The 24,379-nt window shown below is 35.9% G+C and overlaps 2 protein-coding genes across 6 annotated transcripts in view; both read left to right on the top strand.

Annotated features, from left to right (window-relative positions):
* Window positions 1-5,096: 5,096 nt before the first annotated feature.
* The window catches only part of LOC125877221 (cyclin-T1-3-like), a 557,390-nt gene continuing 538,107 nt past the window's right edge, over window positions 5,097-24,379 (top strand). The window contains exon 1 of the mRNA XM_049558566.1: window positions 5,097-5,104. The gene's annotated coding sequence lies outside the window, so the exon portion shown is untranslated. The remainder of the gene's footprint in view (window positions 5,105-24,379) is intronic.
* LOC125877222 (uncharacterized) overlaps window positions 12,681-24,379 on the top strand; it is a 28,695-nt gene continuing 16,996 nt past the window's right edge. For 2 of the 5 annotated variants that reach the window (XM_049558567.1, XM_049558570.1), the window contains exons 1-2: window positions 12,681-12,919; window positions 24,149-24,376. In XM_049558567.1, the coding sequence (XP_049414524.1) occupies window positions 24,233-24,376 (144 nt within the window). In that variant the 5' untranslated portion in view covers window positions 12,681-12,919; window positions 24,149-24,232. The remainder of the gene's footprint in view (window positions 12,920-24,148; window positions 24,377-24,379) is intronic. The other 3 variants (XM_049558571.1, XM_049558569.1, XM_049558568.1) reach the window with 3 other exon arrangements.

Genomic DNA, 24,379 nt, shown 5'->3' with positions numbered 1-24,379 from the left:
CAAAAGGTAACATTAATCGACTTTACTGAATATATATGGCCGTGTAACCCTTGGTCATTTGTTCTAAAATGAACTTCTTTCCTGGAAATGTGCAAATCATCGGGGAATTTAGAAGCCTTATACAGAAAAGGTGTGGTAATTTATATTGTTCTTCGCATGTATTCATGTTTTTATCAATGTATTTTGCCTTTTAAATGTGTTATTGATTCCGTAGGTTGATTATTTCCACCATAGCCATTCAAATGCATTGGGAATGCTTAATCAAGCAACAGATGGAGGTGACATTGGTGCATCATATGCGCTTGCCATAATTTCAATCTTCAAGGGAGGTGAATCCATGAGAGAAGGCTTAATGTTCATTGCCAAAATGAGAAAAACGGAGTCACTAAAACTCAGAAGATGTCGACAGAAGTTGCGATATATTTTATTCAGAAGGGTGCCAGAACCTCATTTGTTGGGAGAAAGACCAATTTGTTGCACTGTTCATCAATTCTATCACGGTCGTTGTGAATTATGTAGTTGTGATTTAGAAATAGATGAAGTAGTTAAATTTCTACATTAATTAAATTGTCATGTGTGGCAACATATATACATTTCTTGCAAACTCATGGGAAAAAAGTGATCTTTTTGTGTTTTGTAATGATTTTTGAATTTGTTCTTTATAAAATGTTTAATCTAAAAAAATTTGCATTCTGTATATGCTTAGTGTTCTCATTTGATCCAATTTGACATTTTTCCATTGCTAAATCGCTTAATTTATCGATTAACACATCCTTGAAGTGTCATTTGTGGCAACATATGCACGTTCTGTTAGATAAATTGTTGAATTTTTCAGCAGAAATCGCAACAGACATGTCATATGTGGCAAAATATGTATATCCTAAATTGTGTTTTTTGGGGTTAATTCAATTAAATTGTCACCTAATTCAACAAGTAACACTAATATATAATCCTACAATATGTCTAAGTACCAAATTATGGTCTAATACAACAACCTTCATTCAGTTCTATCAATTATTTTTACAAAGAATATCATACCGCTGGTTCATCATACAATGACAAAGTAACTCCATATGATAGTTATATAACACCCTTGTAAATCATTGTTCAAAGTGTTATAACATATTTTTATTGCTTAATTATGGTCCAATGTACTAAAATTTGGTCCAATTTGACATTTTTTCATTGCTAAATCGCTCAATTTATCGATTAACCCATCCATGAAGTGTCATCTGTGGCAACATATACACGTTCTGTTGGATAAATTGTTGAATTTTCTAGTAGAAATCGCAACAGATATGTCATATGTGGCAACATATGTATATCGTAAAATGTGTTTTTTGGGGTTAATTCAATTAAATTGTCACGTAATTCAATATGTAACACTAATATATAGTCCTACAATATGTCTAAGTGCAAAATTATGGTCTAATACAACAACCTTCATTTAATTCTATCAATTATTTTTACAAAGACTATCATACCACTAGTTCATCATATAATGACTAAGTAACTCCATATGATAGTTATATAACACCCTTGTAAATCGTTGTTCCAAGTGTTATAACATATTTTTATTTCTTAATTATGGTCCAATGTACTAAAATTTTGTCCAATTTGACATTTTTCCATTGCTAAATCACTCAATTTATCGATTAACCCATCATTGAAGTGTCATCTGTGGCAACATATGCACGTTCTGTTGGATAAATTGTTGAATTTTCCAGCAGAAATCGCAACAGACATGTCATATGTGGCAACATGTGTATATCGTAAAATGTGCTTTTTGGGGTTAATTCAATTAAAGAGTCACCTAATTCAACATGTAACACTAATATATAGTCCTACATGTCTAAGTACAAAATTATGGTCTAATACAACAACCTTCATTCAATTCTATCATTTATTTTTACAAAGACTATCATACCACTAGTTCATCATACAATGACCAAGTAACTCCATATGATAGTTATACAACACCCTTGTAAATCATTGTTCAAAGTGTTATAACTTATTTTTATTGCTTAATTATGGTCCAATGTACTAAAATTTGATCCAATTTTACATTCTCCATTGCTAAATCGCTCAAGTTATCGATTAACTCATCCATGAAATGTCATCTGTGGTAACATATGCACGTTCTGTTGGATAAATTGTTGAATTTTCCTTCTGCTACAGACATGGCATATGTGGCAACATATGTATATCTTAAATTGTCACCTAATTCAACATGTAATGTAACAGATCATTCTAGAATACTCCACTAACACACACTCCACTCACTCTCACTCATTATAAAAGGGTTAATTAGGGTTCTCTTAATTCACAAAAAAAATCTCTCATTTTTTTTATTTTCTTTCCTTTATTCTTTCTCATCTCCTCCTCTCACACTCAAATTTCTCTGAGAAGATGTTACCACCTTGGACAAATTTAAGTCTCTGCATGCTCTTGTTGTGGGTGATCAACTTAATTATGTTGTTCTCAGTTAATATGATGTCTTCTTCAAGTGTGTTCTTAGTGCATGAGTGATGGTCGTTGTTTGTTTTTGTCGAATTTTGTCTAATGGAGGGTAGCTTCATCATTTGGTATGTCTTCTTACTTTATATATAACATACTATCGAATTTTGTCTAATGGAGGATTGATAACTATGGTTGTTTGTTTTTCTGTAGGTGGTCTTATGACAGAGTGCATGGGTAACTCTGATCCACCACCCTTCAAGAAAGAATAGTGATACCCCTTTAGGTTTAACCGCTCAATGTTTTTTTTGTTGGCGTTAATGCCTTGTAAATATGGATATGTAGCCTAGCCTAGCATGTTACTATATCAACTATCAATGACATGTTTATGTTTATGTTTAATGTTTTTCAAGTTATGTGCTTGAATTCCTCTCTATTAATGGTGATACTACTTGCATGTACACATAATTGACATATATTGCAACAACTTAAAAAATGTAAGTACTTTATAAAAGTTATAGGCAAGCCCAACCTCTAAAACTGGCCCAATCGGCCTATTATTTCATTTCTAGAAGGGATATATATATATATATATAATTAGGGTTTTCATTTTCATTTCAAGAATAGGGTTTTTATTTTATTCCTCACCGCTTTGGTTTCTCTCCGCTTCGCGCTTTCTCTCTCTCTCTCTTCGCATGAATCTCAGATCTCTGGAGTGCATGGGATATAATGATGTTTTTTTTCATCAGTCTTTTTTCTGTTAGTCTTTTCTGTTCTTTGTTTTTTAACACGCAACTAATTTGATTGGCCTTTGGTTAAACCAAATCTCAACACTGTCATGTATTGTCAAATCAATGAAACCATTAATTTTGCAACATAGTGGTTCGGTAAGAATGAGTTCTTTAAATATAGATTAGTATTCTAGATCAAATGAATGATTTTTGTTTGTTTTTGTTACTTTTGATATAATGTCAAATGCAATATTGAATCGAATTTGTAATGATGAAAATGATCCCATGTTGAGTGTGAAAATCTATTGCAAACATGGAGACTTACTTTCAATGCAAACTTTATGGTCGAAAGACAATCCAGCTCGAAGATTTTGATCTTGTCCACGCTATCGTGTATGTACATTTCTACATCTTAGTCTGGAGACTTCTCTTTATTTTATTTTTTTTAATTTAAATTTCTTTATGGTGTGTATTTTAGGAGAATTCATGCAGCTTCTTTAGATGGAGGGATCGTGAAGATGTTGATATACGATCTAAGTTCATTATTTTATGATTGGCGAACAGAATTAAGGAGTTGGAAATTGATGATGAAAGTCATATTAAAAGAAGTAACAAATGGGTGATGAAGGAGAAGAAGAAGACCAAATGTTGTAACAACTGGAAGCTAATCTTCTTGTTGTTTGTTGTGTTTTATTTTTATTTTTAAGCATTACCAAGAAGAATACTATGGAGGATGGAAAATTCTTATGTAGTTGTGTACAATCATTAAAATTATCATAGTTGGGGAAATAAATAAACGTGTTTTGCACTCCCGTTCCAACTTTTTACTTGTTCTTAACATAACATATGAGTCAAATGTCGCAACATATGAGTCAAATATTGCTACATATCACCCATCTTTAGTAACATGTGACTCAAATTTTGCTACAAATGACCCATATGTTGCTACATCTGAGACATATGTTGCTACAAATGAGTCAAATATTGCTACATATCACCCTTATGTAGCAATGTTTGACCATGTGTCTCAAATTTTGCCACAGATGACCCATGTGTTGCTACATATGAGACATATGTTGCTACAAATGACTTATATGTTGCTACAAATGCCTCACAAATGCCTCAAATGTTGCTACATATCACCCTTATGTAGCAACGTTTGACCATTTGAGGCATATGTTACTACAGATGACCCATATGTTGCTACATATGAGACATATGTTGCTACAGATGATTTATTTGTTGCTACAGATGCCTCAAATGTTGTTACATATCACCCTTATGTAGAAACGTTTGACCATTTGAGACATATGTTGCTACAGATGACCCATATGTTGCTACATATGAGACATATTTTGCTACAAATGACTTATATGTTGCTACATATCACCCTTATGTAACAATATTTGATTAAGTACTTGCTTTTAATATAATATCGCATACTATGTACTTGCTCTCAATATAAGATAACATAACATAAGTGATAAAATAAAACATTGTCATTAATTACAAACACATTGTCAAGGCTCCAAGCTCCTAAATACTATCCCAACAGCCCAAATTCATTGCATTCGGCCAACTGTATTGTCACACAACAGGGTTTGGGGAGGTTGAATTATTTTCCTGGTAATCAAATGCTCAATAAATGCAAGCGAATATGACCCGCACGCGGCTTTAGTGTCATTTGTTACCATGGGTTCCAATTGACCTTCAAATTCCCATGGTTCATTGAGGAACTTATTTGGCAAATGCTTCATTATTTCACTTTGCTTCAACAATTTTGGCAGCAACTCGAACACGGGTTGTATGAATGTAAAAAACTTGGCATGTTCCATACCCATCAGCTGGCAGTCATAAACATTCATGCGACCCTCGTGCAAGAGGATCTCAAGAGTCACAAAATGAGTTTTGTTCAGGTTTATGACTGTCAAAATCCTTTTTGCACCAATTCAATCCATGCCTCCAGGATATGGTCTAATGCCCCTGACATAGTTAATCATATCTTCATTCCATTCAAACTCATTAATTAACTGTGTAAAGCTTCTGCCACCAACTGTTGTTGCCTCCTCGCTCATTTTGTCATATCTTTGTTTGAAGTTGGAATAGAAGTTGAGATCCAGGATTTTATTTGTGGAATCATAGTACTCAGGGTATCTCACATGACTCTCCCCCGTGAGGCTAAGAATTTCATTAATATACTGAAATAAAAAATAATATTAAAGAGTAAAAAAGAGTAATCATTGAAAAGATAAAACAAACGAACATTATAAATTCAAGGTACTAGTAGAGAAAAATTACACAGTCTTCCCACCAAATTTTCATGCTTGTCATGGTCCTGAAATCTTCTCCACTAAAAAAATGTATGTCATATTGAGCAAGCAGATTCTTTCCTCATATGTTGACACATATAGGCATCTGTAGCAACATTTGTGTCACATGTTGCAACAAATGGATCATCTGTAGTAACATATGAGTTATCTGTAGCAACATTTTTGTCACATGTTGCAACAGATGGATCATCTGTAGCAACATATGAGTCATCTATAGCAACATTTGGGTCACAGTTGCTACAGATTAGTGATATGTTGCAACATATATGAGTGTAATATAATAATAACTTACTACATCATGAGGAGGGTTATAAAGATCAGGAGGATTTTTGACAATTTTTATTTTTGTTCTCAACCATCTCAATATCCTTGGAGATGAAATCTCTTCTTCTGCAGTTACTTGATGCCTTAAATGAGGAATGACTTCAAATGCCCAAGCCTATAAAAAAGAAAAACATGTCACAAATCAAATGTTGAATTATTTAATAAAATATAAAAAGATTAAGAACAATTATGTTTACCATGAAAGCCTATGGAAAGCCAAATAAGTTATTGATCTTTGGAGATAAAGGTCTTAACAAGTAGTCGACAGCTAATTCGTAGCTGTAGTTGTTGAAAGCCTCAATATCTTCAGAGTACTTCACCAATTTAAGGGCTATGTTGTTGTTGACATCTTTGACCAAAAGTACATTATGTACAAATCAAAGTAAGCACAATGACTTTTTGTACTTCTTTGGTGTATCCTTGTCAATCAACAAAAATATCAAATGGGGATTTTTGAAGCTTGTGCCAACAAAGGACACCAAGTCCTGCTCTTCAGTTGACTGCTCCTTACTTGTTTATGCTTCTCCTTTCTTTCGTCTCCGTGGTTGTTTTTTGACTGTGAATTCAGGGATTTTCTCAGAAGGATAATGGCATTTTAACCATGTAACTATGGCAAACTATCTTTTGCCAAAGAAGAGTGGCATGCCACAATAATTAATCAACACCTCATCCTTCTTTTCAGTAGTTCATAGACCATAGTCATTTGAAAACGTGCATTATTATTTTCTGGCAAATCAAGATATTGACCAAAATAATTATTTCTAAAAAAAATCTTCCAAACCATTTGTCTTGAGTATGGTCTTGAATAAGTCGAAAGATTTTTCCATTGCTAACCTTAAAATGCTATCACCAGTAGCATTAGGCTGAAAATAAACAGGAAATGCTATCACAGTTTTGATCCTATCTTCATCCTCAACTTAATTTTTTTCTTGTTCTTCTTCCTCAACTTCATTTTTGTTTCCTTCTTCTTCCTCAACTTCTTTTTGTTTTCCTTTATCTTCATCAACTTAATTTATTTTTTCTTCTTCTTCCTCAACTACTTCTTTATTTTTTCCTTCTTCTTCCTCAACTTCTTTTTGTTTTCCTTTATCTTCCTCAACTTCTTTTTTATTTCCCTCTTCTTCCTCAACTTCTTTTTTTCCTTCTTCTTCCTCAACTTCTTCTGCTCTTTCTCCATCATTATCAACTTCATTTTTTTCTTCTTCTCTTTCTTCATATTCTTTTTGAGAAAATTTTGATTCTACTTGAGAAAAAGAAATTGCTTCAGATGCAAGTTCTTCTAAAAGAGTGGTAGTCGATTTTTCAATCTTCTTCCTACAAGTTTTAGTCATACGCCTCTTTGGGATCTTTGTGTCAGTTGTTTCTTTGTTAATACAATTTTTCTTTTGACATGAGACATTATATTTGTATCTGCAACCACAAAAATCAAATATTTCTTAACAAAAATAACAACAGCCAAACACAACAACACAACACAACAAGGCAAACACAACACAAACAATAAATACGATTCAATACCACACATGAACCAACTAACAAACAACAAAACCCTCCCTAAACCCTAAGCAACCAACTAAAAATTAAGCTTTTTGAAATCATATAATATTTCAAAAGGAATAACAGCCCAACCATCCTACAAACAAATAAGTGATAAAACCACTAAAAGCGTCCTGATTTAATACTAGTAAGTATTTCAAAACCCTAATTAAATTTTACCTGAGAAGATATCAAGATAAACTAGAAATGATGAGGGCAACAACGCCTTGTTGTAGAAGAGGATCGCAACAGATTACCACTGATGTTGTAGAAAATATTAAAACAACAACCTTGATCTGTGAAGGAATAATGGAACGAGAGAAAAGAAAGAAGAGAAAAGAAAATGGAAATTAGTAAAAATAAATTAAATTTGGAATATGAAACGACCTTTTATAGAGGAGAGGAGAGAGGGAAAAATGAAGGGACGATTGTTTTAAACCTTTTTAATTTTTATTTTTTTGAATTTTGACAATTCAAAGTGTGACATATGTTGCCACATATATCCTTTCTATTGGGGCACATGCAGATAATTTTGTGGTATTTTTTACAACAGAGGTTATATATCTTGTCACAAACACCACATTTCTTCCTTTCCATCATAATTGACATTTGTTCCAACAAGATAAAAATAATATTAATAATCATTAATATTAATATTATCAGCAAAAATGAATAATTGGTGACAATATAATATTGCCACATATCTCCTTTCTGTGACATATGTTACCACATATCTTCTTTCTGTGATAGATGTTGCCACATATATCCTTTCTGTTGGGGCACATGTAGATAATTTTGTGGTTTTTTTACAACAGAGGTTATATATGTTGCCACAGACACCACATTTCTTCCTTTCCATCATAATTGACATTTGTTCCAACAAAATAATAATAATAATAATAATAATAATAATAATAATAATCATCATTAATATTAATATTATCAGCAAAAATGACCACTTCACCAATTATTTTATACAACTTATCAACAAAAAGGTAATTCACAATGGTATACATAACCATCAATCTAATCAATAGTGGTAACCACAACATTTTCATCGAACTTTATTTTTTTAGGTCTAGGCCTATGTGGGTCTTCATTGTTACTAACATAGCCACTCCGAGCCTTTAAAATCTCATAATTCCATAGGAGTGAAGCATACTCATGCGAAGGGTTTCAGAACTAATTCCATAAGATGGTACTTGTAGCCCATCACTCAAAAACTCAGCGTATGCAGCAACAAAAAGTCCACAATCTCTGCATGGTATATCATCAATTAGAAAATATAATAACATCACATTTCAATAGTGGTAAGACAAAAAAAATAATGTGATACTTACAGACTATTGCTTTCTTGTTGGGCAATACCAGTAACATGTATGACTTCGAATGAGTGAAATTTGTTCTTTCCTTGGTAAGATTCAAGAACTGACTCTGTAGGATTCAAGGTACTTTGGCAACAATGTAGACAACTTTTGAATCTCGGAGCACAATTTTCTGTTAGTCCTAGATGAGGACATCGAATCATACACCTTTATGCACAGTTCCTTCAATACAACGACTGGCAAGACCCAATGAAACTCCCCATTACAATTTACATGGACATTAACTTAAGTTGTGAGGTGCCAAGGTAGTCCACCAGGTATACCAAACCCTTTGATAGTGCCAACAATTTTATTCTCATATTCAGGAACATCACTGGCATTTTCAATGTATATTTTGAAAAAACAATTAGTAGTAGTATATCGATATTTAGAATGACTCTATTGCTTCGACTTCTTCCACAAATAGTATAAAATGACATCCACATGTTGCACAGATTCATCGACAAGTGTATTTCTGTATCAATTTATTTGTATGTATTCATGTCTTAATCAAAAGATAAAAGTGGGCATGGGCTTACCTCATCAGTCCAACACTTATTGGGTTGAGACATTACGTAGAACTAGTCCTTCTTCTTTGGAAATGCAACTACAAAATCAAGTTGTTTGAACTCAAGATTCGAGCAATTGGCTAAGTAGTGATCGTCCTTGTCTCTTCTGCAATTGTGTAATCATTATAAATAAATATTTAGTGGACAACAAGAAGAAATACTAATAATAGTTGAACGACTTTACTTTTTTGCATGATGCTTGTAAAGACCCTCGTTTATCCATTGCGCGAAGGATGACATTAGTTCAGTTGGACCCTTGTCGTCAATGTTAAAACCTTCAAATGGATATTGTTCCTTTACATCACAATTGACGACTTCGACTTTCTTCTCTTTCTTTTTCTCTTTCTCTTTCGCTTTCTTTTTCACTTTCTCCTTCTCCTTCTCCTTCTCCTTCTCCTTCTCTTTCTCCTTCTCCTTCTCTTTCTCCTTCTCCTCCTCCCCCTTCTCCTGCTCCTTCTCCCCCTCTTCCTCCTTCTCCTTGCCTTTTGGGTTTGAGTGTGATACTGGAGCAGTAGTCATTGATTTTTTTTCTTTCACTAATTATAGATAGTGATTGGGAAATAGATTTTTTCAACCTCCTACACTTCAAAGGTTGTGAAATCTTCTTGGATGTATGGACATCAATATTATAAGTCATTTCCTTAAAAATATCAGTGGGTTCTTTAACACGACTAATAAAATAATCATGTTGCTGCTCATATTCTTCGCATAGACAAAAAGAGCATTTCATGTTAGAAGAGGAAGCAACACCAATAAAAGATTGACTTGTTGTCACGGATGAAGCTTCTTGTATCATTTCATCTACAAGGTAAATAAAAAAACATTGAGAGTTTACAATTGATTATAAAATAATAATGGGTAGCAATTTATACTTATGTTGACACAGATGGATATTTTGTTGCCACATATGTACCTTATGTTGCCACGAATGAATCTTCTGTGGCCACAAATGAATCTTTATGTGCCACAGATGAATCTTCTATTACTACAGATGACCATTTTGTTTCCCTAACACATATATGATATGTTCCAACATATGACAACTCTATTGGAATATATACCAACATATCACTAAAATGTAGCAACATACGACACATCTTTCAACAAATGAACTATATGTTGGACAACTGAACAAGACTATATTTCTACAATCATATGAACAAAATGATCAAAAAAAAAACAGCAAAAGCAACAAAAAATGATTTTTCACTGAATGTTAACAATACATATACATTTTCTCAAAATTGGAGCTTTTTTGGGTTTGTTGATTTTCTTTCAAAAACGATAAATAATAGGTACCATTACACCATTATTCAATTTTCACATCTATAGAACAATTTATTGTTCATTAACCTAAGAAAAAAACTTAGTATTGTTTGAAAATTGTAAAATCTTTCAAAAAAATTGACTTACCCATTTTAAGTCGAACACAATCTTCAGTTCAGAAAGAGGAGAGAGTCACGGCCGGAGAAGATAAGATAATGGAGGAGAATATTTGTTTTGATAGTCGGATTTTCGGATTTTCTAAGGAAGAAGAAGAGGAGAAGAGAGAACGTTGGGAGAAGAAGAAGAGAAAATTCTATTTTCTTTTAATTTTTTTAAAATGGTTTGGATAGAATTATAAAAGTTAAAAAATGAAGTGTTTTTTTTGTATTTTATAAAAGATTAGAAAGTTTTGAAAATGTTAATTTGGTCTCAAATTTACTTAATTACATTTTAAAGTGAATTTGACCCTTTCTTGGTCAAAGTGTCACCAAAAACAAAATCCAAACTTAATTGACACCTTTCATTTAATGTTCTCTAGAAAGTTTTGAAAATGTTAATTTGATTCCAAATTAACTTAATTACTTTTTTAAGTGGATTTGACCATTTCTTGGTCAAAGTGTCACCAAAAACCATTTAATTTTCTCTTGAAACTATCCATTTTGCGTACAAAGAAAGATTAAATGACGCTACATCCGACGGTACAGAAGAAATAAATATGGTTTTGTGTCCATTTGTTCTTTCTTTCGATTATACTTCTGATGGAAACTGAAAAGGCCATAGATGCACAAGTAATCCTTTTTCTGCTTTCATCATATGGTTAGCTTTTTAAGCTTATTTACTGTTAGTTCATCTTCTTATTTTTGATTTCTACTGAAATGCTTCAATTTTTTTTATAGCTGTTAGGAGTAGTATTTCCATGTTGCGTTCTTCTCTTCTTGGTTACTGCAGAGAAAGATTGCCTACATTTCTTGGTGGGTGTTTTAGCTGATATGTTTCAGCTTGTTAGCTGCTACTCTTTTATTTGTTTCTCTCTTATTTATTTTTATGGGTTTTTTGTGTTGAGTTTTACATTAAAGATCTTATCCGGTGCTTGTTGATTTTTTTTGGAAATTCTGGGGCAGAATATTTACTCATTCACATCTACACTTTAAACTCTTGATTTTTTTATACCTGAAAAGAAAGGCAGAACATTTAGACAAAATGGGTTGCTTATTAGGAAAAGATCAATAAGTAGAAGATACCTTATTCTGCTTTTGTTTGTTGATCAAGTCCTTCCATTCAACAAGCTTTTCAGATTCTCGTATATTTCTCTTAGTTTGCGACAAATTGCACCGTTGCTATGACGTTATAGCCAATCTATTTCCTTTTTTTTTTCTTGCAATAACCTTTGACTGGATCGAGAGGTACTCAATCAACTGAACAATTTTTGGGTTTAGTAGCTTGCATACGGTTATGAACTTGTTTCTCTTTTATAGTTTCAAACTATTGCCTATAGGCTATAAAATCCAAAATTGTCGAAATAAAGAAACTTGGTGTTTTAATATATATCAGAATAGTTAATGAGATGAATTGTCAAATCAATATGTTGTTATTTTATGATGCCACCTATCACACTAATCTAAAACAAAAGTAAAGTTCGGAAAATAATCAACATACTTGCTCAAAAGAGTAAAACATCATGACCTACCCTCGGGAGTTGGCTCTTGAATCGAGTTCGAGATTCGAGAATCAAGAGTCAGATCTAGGATTAGTATCGGGAATCAAGACCCGAGACTAAGTTAGGATGGAAAGTTGAGGTGTGAGGTTCAAAATAATTTGGGAAATGTTTTCCTTACTGTTTTTAAGAGAAAATAAGTTGATTTGGAAAACATTTAAGCCAACCAAACATGAGAAAATTGGAAAACATTTTCTGGAATATCAAACACACCGTTAGAGTAACTGGTTATCACTCAAGAAAACCATTGAATATCTTGGTTGATACTGGCAGCTCTCATAACTTCATAGATCCTGACTTGGTTAAAAGCTTGGGGTGTCAGAGTCAGACGAAGGTTACTATATTACAAATGGTGTGTACAGCTAATGGCAATATGATGAAGGTGGATAGAGTGTGTCAGATCACTTGGCTCTTGCAAGGAGCTGAATTCTGTGCTGAGTTCCTCTTGCTACCATTGGGGTCTTGTGGTGTAGTTCTAGGAGTGCAATGATTGTTGGCGCAGGGAGATATCAAAATGAACTTTAGCAAACTCATTATGGAGTTTTGGTACAAAGGCAGGAAGCATGTACTTAGAGGAGCAGGCAAGCAAATCTCATCTGCTGGAGCTAGTAAACTAGAAAGATTTCAGGTAACCAATCTAAGTTATGTCTGATTCAACTCATTCCTAGGTGTCCCGAATTACTTGCATTAGAAACTAAATACCTTCTAAGAAGGACTCTAGAATTGGAGAATTATTGAAGGAGTTAGGGGGGTTGTTTACTGAACCTACTCAATTGGCATCATCTAAAGGAGTGTTTGATTATAGAATTATCTTACAAACTGGTACTGAACCTCTTAATAAGGTATCCTTCTGTTAAAAAGGATTTCATTGAGAATCTTGTACAACAGATGCTAGACCAAGGCGTTGTTCAACCTAGTAGCAGCCCATTTGCCTCACCTGTTGTGTTGGTTGGCAAAAATGATGGATCATAGAGATTTTGTGTGGACTATAGGGATCTTAACAAGCACACTGTTAAGAAAAAATTTCCTATAACCATGTAGAGGATCTTCTAGATGAACTCGGGGGGTTCAAAGATCTTCTCAAAAATAGACCTTAAGGGTAGGGTACCATCAGTTATGGATGAGTCAGGAAGATATACCAAAAACAACATTAGGACACATTCTGGTCGTTTTAAATATTTAGTAATGCCATTTGGCTTGTCAAATGCTCTTTCTACCTTCCAAGGTGTATGTTGTGGTCTTCTTTGATGATTTTCTGATTTATAATCAGACCATTGAGGAACATTTGCTCCACCTCAAGGATGTGTTTGTAGAAATGAAGATGCATCAGTTGTTGGCCAAATTTAAGTAACTGTTTCTTTGGAGTAAACAAGATTGAATATCTAGGCCATTTCATCACCAAAGATGGAGTTTCAACAGGCTCTCAAAGGATTATTGTTGTTCAGAATTGGCCACTTCCAATAACTATCAAACAACTGAGAGGGTTCATTGGGTTAGCAGGGTACTACAGAAGATTCATCCAGGGGTTTGGCATCATTAGTAAACCACTAACTGATCTTTTGAAGAAAGATAGTTGCAATTGTCACCAACTACATCTGCATTTAAATAGCTAAAGTTAGCTTTGTCTAAAGCTCCTGTTTTGGCCCTACTAGATGTTAGCAAGACTTTTGTGGCGGAGACTGATGCTAGTGGCTTTGGCATATGGGTTGTCTTGATGCAACAAGGACACCCTATTGCATATATTAGCAACGCACTATCATCTAGACATGCATCTATGTTTATTTAAGATAGAGAACTTTTGGCTATTGTAAATGCAGTTTCTAAGTGGTCTCAGTACTTGGAAAAGATTTATCATAAGGACTGATCAGAAGGCTCTGAAGTTCTTGATGGAACTGAATTTTCATACCAACTCTCAATTGATGTGGTTAACTAATCTTATGCCTTTTGATTAAAAAAAGAACAAACAATAAAGCAGCTGGTGCATTGTCTAGAGTATCTGGTGCTGAGTTGTTACCCTTGGTTATCTCAAATACTAGTTTTGGATTACTGCAGGGTATAGAAGATGATTGGACAACTGATGTAGAGTTGAAAGGGTTGATTGAAAAGCTTCAGGCTGATCCACACGCTCAGTCTCAATTTTCTTGGCATCAGAATCAGTTAAGGAGGAAGGGCAGACTAGTTGTGGGCAAAGGAAAACAGCTGAAGCAAGATATTATGACCTTGTGGCATGCTACATGCCAAGGTGGTCATTATGGGAATGAGGAATGACGTTAAGGCTTTTGTACAAAAGTGTGATGTTTGTCAAAGGAATAAAGTTGATCTAGCTGCTTACCCTAGTTTCTTACAACCACTACCTGTTCCTGATGTAGTGTGGTCTCAGATCAACATGGATTTTATTGATGGATTGCCTAAATCGCATGGTCATGACTCATGAAGTAATCGTAGTAGTAGTTGATAAACTAAGTAAGTATGCCCATTTTATTCCTCGGAAGCATCCTTATACTAGTCAGTCAATTGCCAAAGTCTTCAAGGGCTTTATAATAAGGTTACATGGTCTACCTGAAAAGGATTATTGTGTTCCTCAGTACCTTTTGACAAGAGTTGTTTTCCCTGGAAGGTGTCCAGCTGAACATGTCATCAGCCTATCACCCCAGAGTGATGGCCAAGCTAAACAAGTCCTTAATAGGTGCCTGGAAACCTATTTAAGAGGTTTTTGTGCTGAGGATGCTAAGGGCTGGTATGATTGTTTGTCTGTGGCCGAATATTGGTATAATTCTTGCTATCATTCTGCTATTGACAGTACACCTTGTGAGGCCCTCTATGGTCGAGCTCCTCCATTGCACTTACCTTACCTCCCAGAAGAGTTCTCATTTGCTGAAGTAGATAGCACTCTCCTCAATAGAGAGTTGTAGTTACAGTTGTTGAGGCATCATCTGATGAGAGCACACCTGAGAATGAAACAATAGGCTGACCATCATAAAGTGACGAGTTCTGTTGTTGGTGATTGGGTCCACTTTAAGGTTCAGCCTTGTAAAGAAGTTAGTGTATCCACTCAGCCTCAACACAAGCTTGTTGCTAAGTACTATGGGCCTTCCCAAATTGTCACGAAGGTTGGCTCGGTAGCATATACTCTATTGTTTTCTGAAACAGTAATGATACACCCTACTGTCCATGTTTCTCTTTTGAAAAGGTGCTTTGAGGTACCCCTCAAATTATCTACCCACTTCTGCTGATGTTGCCATCCCCAATTGCTCAGATGCTGAAGCTATACTACAGAGTACAGACAAGAATGGTCAAGTGAGGAAGTAAGGCAGTGGCACAAGTCTTAGTGAAGTGGAAAGACTTATCAGCTGATACTACCACTTGGGAATACTCTTTTGTTCTTAAGACCAAGTTTCATACATTTGATCCTTGAGGACAAGGATCTCATGATGGGGGGAGTACGGTTATCAGATAATTGGAAGGAAGCTAAATCAGTTGGACGAGTCAACAAAAGCAGTTAGGAAGTTTTGGCGGGGAAGTTAGTTGTGAACAGTAGCAGTCCTAGAGTTAGTTGATAACATAATTAAAATTAGTTAGCAACAAAATTGATTCATTCCATGTATTATATTCTGCTATAAGTACATGTAGATTTCATTTGAGATATAGAATATACACTTTACATTTGACTAGTACAGATTCTCTCAATCTTCATCTTCTTTCTTTCATCAGATTAGGTTATCTTCTCGAATTTCCTCTATGAATTCTTGAATTAACCATCTGACTCCTCAAGTTATACGTAACTCCTGCTATTTTGATGACAAATGTGAGAAATATATATGGGAAAAATATTATTGAATTGTTGTTCTAATAATTACATAGAGAACCCTATTTATAGACACTATATAATACAATTCCTTACCAAATAGGAGACTATAAACTATTCCTAGTTTGTGTAGGATTGTGTTTTCCTATTCTATTCTAACACTCCCCCTCAATCTGGTGCATACAAATTATATGTACCTAGCTTGTTACAAATGCAGTTAATACGAGGACCGGTAAGAGACTTGGTGAAGATATCTGCAAGTTGATCATTTGACTTTACAAATTTGGTAACAATATCTCCTGAGAGTATCTTTTCTCTTACAAAGTGACAATCAATCTCAATGTGCTTAGTCCTCTCATGAAACACTGGATTTGATGCGATATGAAGGGCCGCTTGATTATCACACACAAGTTCCATATGACCGGTTTCTCCAAACTTCAGTTCTCCAAGCAACGGTTTGATCCAAACTAGCTCACAAGTTGCTACAGCCATTGCTCGATATTCTGCTTCTGCATTGGATCGAGCAACCACACTTTGTTTCTTACTCTTCCATGACACCAAATTACCTCCAACTAAGACACAATATCCGGATGTAGAACGTCTATCAAAGGGTGATCCTGCCCAATCAGCGACTGTATATCCGGTGATATGCTCATGACCTTGATCCTCGAAGAGTAGTCCTTTACTAGGAGCTGACTTTATATATCGCAGAATACGAACAACTGCATCCCAATGACTATCACAAGGAGAAGTCATAAACTGACTTACAACACTCGCAGGAAAAGAGATGTCCGGTCTAGTAACAGTGAGGTAATTCAACTTTCCAACCAACCGTCTATACCTTTCAGGATTACTGAGTTGCTCCCCCTGTCCTGGAAGGAGTTTAACATTCGGATCCATAGGAGTGTCAATGGGTTTACAACCCATCATTCTTGTCTCCTCAAGAATGTCTAAAGCATACTTGCATTGAGAAATAACAATACCTGATCTAGACTGAGCAACCTCAATACCAAGAAAATACTTCAATCTGCCAAGGTCTTTAGTTTGGAAATGCTGAAAGAGATACTGCTTCAAATTAGCGATACCAACTTGATCATTGCCGGTGATAACGATATCATCAACGTAAACAACCAAATAAATTCACAGATTTGGTGCTGAATGCCGATAAAACACAGAGTGATCAGCGCCACTACGAGTCATGCCAAACTTCTGAATTACTGTGCTGAACATTCCAAACCAAGCTCGAGGAGACTGTTTTAGACCATATAGTGACCGACGCAATCGACATACAAGGCTTCTAGACTCCCCCTGAGCAACAAAACCAGGTGGTTGCTCCATATAGACTTCTTCCTCAAGATTACCATGCAGAAAAGCATTCTTAATGTCGAACTGATGAAGAGGCCAATGACGAACGGCCGCCATAGATAGAAAAAGACGGACTGATGCTATTTTGGCCACAGGAGCGAAAGTGTCACTATAATCTAGCCCAAATATCTGAGTATACCCTTTAGCAACAAGGCGAGCCTTAAGCCGATCGACTTGACCATCTGGACCAATTTTGACCGCATAAACCCAACGACAACCAACAGTAGACTTACCTGTAGGAAGGGAGACAAGCTCCCAAGTACCACTCGAATGTAAAGCAGACATCTCATCAATCATAGCCTGCCTCCATCCAGAATGAGAAAGTGCTTCTCCTGTAGTCTTAGGGATGGAAATAGAGGACAAAGATGATACAAAGGCATAATGGGGTGAAGATAAACGATGATAACTCAAGAAAGTATAATGGGGATTAGTATTTCGAGTAGATCGTATACCTTATTGAAGTGCAATCAATTCGCTAGCAGGGGGCAAGGCCACAGTAGGAGCAGGGTCCGGCGCATGACATGAATCATTTGAGACTATTGCTGGACGAGGACGTCGATGATAAGTTAGGAGTGGTGGCACTATAACTGGAGATGGAGAAGATACCGTAGGTCCCTCAAAAGTTAGTACAGGTAAGACCTGAGATATTGGTAAGACCTTAGAGATATCAAGATGATCAGAAGATTTGTAGTAAGGTTGAGATTCAAAGAATGTTACATCGGCAGACATAAAATATCGGCGGAGATCATGTGAATAGCAACGATACCCTTTTTGAACTCGAGAGTAACCAAAAAGACACATTTAAGAGCACGAGGGGCTAATTTATCTTTTCCTGGGGCTAAGTTATGAACAAAGCATGTGCTCCCAAATACACGAGGAGGGATAGAATAGAGATGTGACTGTGGATATAGTATGGAATGTGGAACCTGATTCGAAATAAAAGATGAGGGCATTCTATTAATTAAATAGCAAGATGAAAGGACTGCATCACCCCAAAAACGCAACGGATCATGGGATTCAATGAGGAGAGTGCGAGCAGTCTCAATGAGATGCCTATTCTTTCTTTCTGCTACACCATTTTGTTGAGGAGTGTATGGACAAGATGTTTGGTGAATAATTCCTTGGTGAGACATAAACTCCTGAAACTGGGATGATAAGTATTCTAAGGCATTATCACTACGAAAAGTACGAATAGAAACACCAAACTGATTTTTTATTTCAGCAAAGAAACTTTTGAATATAGAAAATAACTCAGAACAATCTTTCATTAAGAAAACCCAAGTACATCTCGAATAATCATCAATGAAACTAACAAAATAGCGAAATTCTAAGGTGGAACTGACTCTACTAGGACCCCAAACATCAGAATGAACTAATGAAAAAATAAACTCTGAACGACCCTCAGTACCACGTGAAAATGTGGCACGAGTGTGTTTCCCAAGTTGACACGACTCACAATCTAATTTGGACAAACTAGATAAACTAGGCACCATTTGTGTCAGTTTAGATAGACTCAGATGTCCCAAACGTTTGTGAATGAGGTCCGGAGGATCTGTAATAGTGCATGTTGTGAAGGAATTTGAAGAGGTAAGATAGTAAAGGCCTTGTGATTCATGTCCTGTGCCAATCGTCTGTCCCGTACTGCGGTCCTGCATGAGAAAAAAATCATCAAAAAAGGTTATGCCACAATGTAGGGCACGTGTCAAACGACTAACAGATGCTAGATTAAAAGGGGAACCAGGGACATAAAGAACAAAGTCTAGAGTGACAGAAGATAAGGGTGTGGCTTTTCCAACCCCTTTTGGTTTTGTTTGTATCCCATTGGCCAAAGTAATAGCAGGAAGAGATTGTGAATAAACAATATCTGACAGAAGTGATTTGTTACCAGAAACATGATCAGAAGCGCCCGAGTCCATGACCCAGACCCATGAGTATTAGACTGTGAAACACAAGCAAAAGAATTACCCGCAACAACATCATGTTGAACAACCGAAGCTACTTGTGGAGACGTTTGCTTACTTGCTCGATATTGAAGGAACTCATAATATTCTGATTGAGCAATATGAGCATTATGGGATGGTCGATCAAGCGGAGTAACAAATACTTCTTGTGAAGATGTATGCTTACTTGCACGATTACGAAGGAACTCATTATATTCCTTTAGAGTAGCAGGATCATAACTGGGTGGTGGACCATGCAAATTATGACATATGTCACGAGTATGTCCAGACTTATGACAATAACTACACTTGGATCGAGGTTTTCCAAGACGACCTCCTCCTCGTCGATTCAACATAGATTGATATACTCGTTTTTCTATGGTTTGAGATGCGAGAGCAGAGGAATCATAGGTCGGTGATGAAACTACTTTGTGGCTGGGAGGTGCGGCAATACGAAGTAGACGAGAGAATAATTCATCAACTGTAGGAATTGTAGGACTAGCTAAAATCTGATCACGCACTGAATCATGGTCAGTAGAGAGTCCAGCAAGTGTAAGAACTAGAAACAACGTCTGTCTGTGTTCTTGTTGTTTGTCCACATTTGTAGTGATTGGCATCAACGTGTCAAATTCCTCCATGACTGATTGTACCTGACCCAAGTAAGTAGACATATCGGATTCTTGTTTCTTTAAGCTAGTCATTCTAGATATCACATCATAGAATCGAGATATATCATTAGTATATAAAGCACGAGCCTTTTCCCAAACTGAATAACATGTTTGTGATGAGCGAAACAAGGACATCAACTTGGAATCGATAGATCACCATAGGAGACTACATAATTGAGCATCAACCTTCTCCCATTGTGCTTTGACGCTATTATCTGTCTCACTAGCCTTTGCCTTTTCATCTACCACACAAATATTGTTGGTTAAGTGATCATGAACGCCTTGCCCCTTGCACCATAACTCAACCGAGGAAGCCCAGGCTAAATAGTTTGAGCTTCCCATTAATGGTTCTGAAGTGATCATAACACTTGAACTACCTATATTCTTGGAGCCAAAAATATCAATCCCTAAAGACATATTATGAATTTAGAGAGAGGAAAACAAAATAAAAAAATAAGGCTGGTCCTGGTCAGAATCTGAAAAAAAAAAAGGGTGCAGTCGCCGGAAATTAGGTCTGACTACCCGAAACTGGTCGGAATAAGAAAATAAATATACAGTCTGCCTCGGAATGGAGAGGCGACCTCAATGAAAAAAAAAATTGGTCGAAAAACTGGCCGGAACAGGTCTCACGCGTCGGCGCGTGGATCTGTCAACTCGCCGGAGAAATTCTTCCGGCGGCGCATGACGGAGCGTGTAGCACTGGTTTCCGGCGGGGATAATTGGGGTTTGCTCGCCGGGAAGTTCCTCAGCTAGTGGTGGTGTTAATTTTTGAAAAACAGTGACGGAAAATATTAATTACCTGGACAGCCACTAGGTTACCGGAAAAAAACTGTGCGATTTTTTCTCTCACAATTGCTCTGATACCATGTGAGAAATATATATGGGAAAAATATTATTGAATTGTTGTTCTAATAATTACATAGAGAACCCTATTTATAGACACTCTATAATACAATTCCTTACCAAATAGGAGACTATAAACTATTCCTAGTTTGTGTAGGATTGTGTTTTCCTATTCTATTCTAACAACAAATGTACATGAAAATAGGTTAACATTTAAAAACTATCAACTAAGCAACTCGAGAACTAAAACAATAGCTTCTCAGTGTTAAGATGCCCCACATCGGTAAAGGGATGGGAATTTGGTCTCGTTATATGGACTTGGAGAAACCTCCCCTCATTAGCTAGCTTTTGGGGTTGAGTAAGACCCAAGCGCCATATCTTTACATGGTATCAGAGCCTCTACGATCTTGGTAGAGAATTAAAGAGCTTTCGCTGCCGGCGGGTGGCTATTACCCAGATATGCTGCCCGTCTGGCCAATGATTATGTTAACAAAAGTAGGTCAATGATATATGCATGAACCCCATATTCAAGGGAAGAAAACTCAGTCAGACAGGTCATTGTGCGTCAATTTTCGATGACTTTCTAGGGTTGTTTTGTGTCAACCCTATATCCATCGGTATTTGTGTAGCACCGTTCCATCTTTCCGGTGACTACTTTTTCATATTCAATTGTGTAGCACCGTACCATTATTCGGTGACTACTTTCTTATATCTAATTTGTGTAGCACCGTGCCATCATTCCGATGACTACTTTTTCATATTTAATTTGTGTAGCACCGTGCCATCATTTCGGTGACTACTTTTTTCAGATGTAATTTGTGTAGCACTGTGCTACCTTCCAGTGACTACCCTTTTTTTGCATATCTGATTTGTGTAGCACCATGCATCTATCCGGACTACTTTTCATATTTTATTTGCGTAGTACCATGGATTTTTTCGAACTACTTTTCATATATGAGTTGCATAGCACCGCGTGTCTTTTCGGTGACTCCTCAAATTTGATTTGCATAGTTCCATTCGTCTTTTCGGTGACTCCTCAAATATGATTAGCGTAGGGTTGTGCCATCATTCCGACCCGACCCATATTATTTCTCTTTTTCAATAGGGTCGTACCATCAATCTGACCTTTCCTATATAATTTCTATTTTCTAGTTGGGTCGTTCCATCATTCCGACCCTACCCATATAATTTTATTTCTTAGATTGTGACCACTTTCAACCATCAAATCTAATACTTTGGCGTATGAGCATGTTTCGACCAATTTTTCGGTGACTTTCCATTTAATATCGACTCATCTATTGATTCCAACGTGATCCATATACTTTATACTAGATTTTGAGCACTTTGTTGCCCAGGGGGAGTTTAGAAGCCTTGCATGTCAATTATGTGAGTCACTCCATGGTTTGAAACATTCTTTGCAAGTTTGGTTTGAGAAGTTCAACACTGTAATTTTATTACTCCGTGTTTAATCAGAATTATGTATCAAATTCAGTATTTCATGAGAAGATTAAGCACATTGAGATTGACTGACATTATGCATCAAATCCAGTATTTAATGAGAAGACAAGCACATTGAGATTGACTGTCAATTTTGTGAAGTCGACTGATCAACTTGCAGATATATCACCAAGCTCCTCATTGGTCCTCATATTAATTACATTTGTAACAAGCTAGATACATATGATTTGTATGCACTAGCTTGAGGGGGAGTGTTAGAATAGTAATAGGTATATACAATCCTATTAGAATAGGATTAAGTTTATACAATCTTATTAGAATAGGAATAGGTTTATACAATCCCATTTAGAATAGGAATAGTAAATAGTATCCTACTTGGTAAAGGATTGTATTCTAGTGTCTATAAATAGGGTCTCAATGTAATAATGTAGAAACAACAACAATCCAATAATATTCTTTCCTTATATTTCTCACATGGTATCAGAGTCAGACCCATCCAAATTTGTTGTTCACCGATGATGGCCCCATTTAGAAGTGTTCATGCTCCAATTGAGGTCTGGGCGTGCGGGGGAGTGTTAAGATGTCCCACATTGGTAGAGGGATGGGAATTTGGTCTCCTTATATGGACTTGGGCAAACCTCCCCTCATGAGCTAGCTTTTGGGGTTGAGTTAGGCCCAGGGGCCATATCTTTACACTTAGGATAGGTTCTCTTCATTGACAGTTGACTCTCATAAACAGAGGCGAATCAGGATCTCTAGAAGATGGGTGTGCTACCAAAAAATGGTAGAAAAAAAATTCATCAAGTGGGACTTGATTCTTGTATCTCTAGGTAAATAACTTATCTTCCAACCAAGTGTACCAGTAAGCCGTTTTGTAGTATGGGTGCCAGAAGGTAATATTAGATCATTTTTAAAATTGTACACATAAAATACGTAGTTTTGCAGAAAGACCATAGGATTCACGTGCACTGAAGTTGCCTACTAAATTCACCCTTGCTCACAAAGCACTCCTCTCAATGACTACTATTTGCTATGAATAAATCTTGATATGTCCACCTTCAATGACATCAATATGGTGCTTTATGTAGGAGAGGTAATGGTTGAAATCCTTGCCTTCTTGCTCCAAAACCTATGAACTTTGTCAAGAAATCCAATCCAATTTGACCTGGTTTTCATAAATGTTTCGATCTTCATGCGTGCCTTCTCCTAAATCCAAAGCTCTTTCCTTTTGTGCAATTATGGTAATGTTTCCTTGTTGAGTTTTTGTTCCTTGATCCACATGTTTATTCCATTAATGAAATTCCTCAAGAATCCTTCTCTCACGTGGAATTTGCTTTATGTTAACTGATCATGTCATCTCCAGTCCACTGCGAAAGACCTCGTTCCTTCACTTTGTACATAGTACTTCTGTAATCTAGTTCTTTCATAGACATGATAAGGGTCTGGTTTCAGTAGTTTTTCTATCGTAAACACTACCGGCTCCTTATTTGTGAAATGTTTAGACATTGGTTCTTGTATAGCTCAACACATGTCTTAAAGTAGAACTAGTAGTGCATCAAGCAACTCGTAATTTAAAATTTGTGACATGACTTGTCAATGTAATAAATATATTTTTGACAACGAGGGACTGAGTGGTCTAATGCAAATTTACATATTAGTTGTCTTCAATTTTGACAATTAATGTTCTTGTGTTGCACTTATCTTGTCATCCATAAATCAAAGTATATAACATATAATGGAACAATTCGAGTTCTTTTTGTTATGAAACTTTTGTATAGGAATTTTCAAGTTATGCAAGAATTAGGCTCCATTCAGATACTTGATTTCTTAAGCGAGACAGTTACAACTTTTGAAGATAAGCAATGAAGAGTAAATCGTTATCAAGAAATGGAAATTATGTTGAAAGGGGTATTGGGGAGGATGCTGCATTGAATAAATCAAACGTGGAGGTTGATTTTGGCAATTTGATATGGGTCCAGCTCAATGGTCAATCGTGGCTTGGTCAGGTA

The sequence above is a fragment of the Solanum stenotomum genome, chromosome 9 (genome assembly GCF_019186545.1).
Source record: "Solanum stenotomum isolate F172 chromosome 9, ASM1918654v1, whole genome shotgun sequence".
NCBI classification, from domain to species: domain Eukaryota; kingdom Viridiplantae; phylum Streptophyta; class Magnoliopsida; order Solanales; family Solanaceae; genus Solanum; species Solanum stenotomum.
This window is presented reverse-complemented; position numbering and strand designations above follow the sequence as displayed.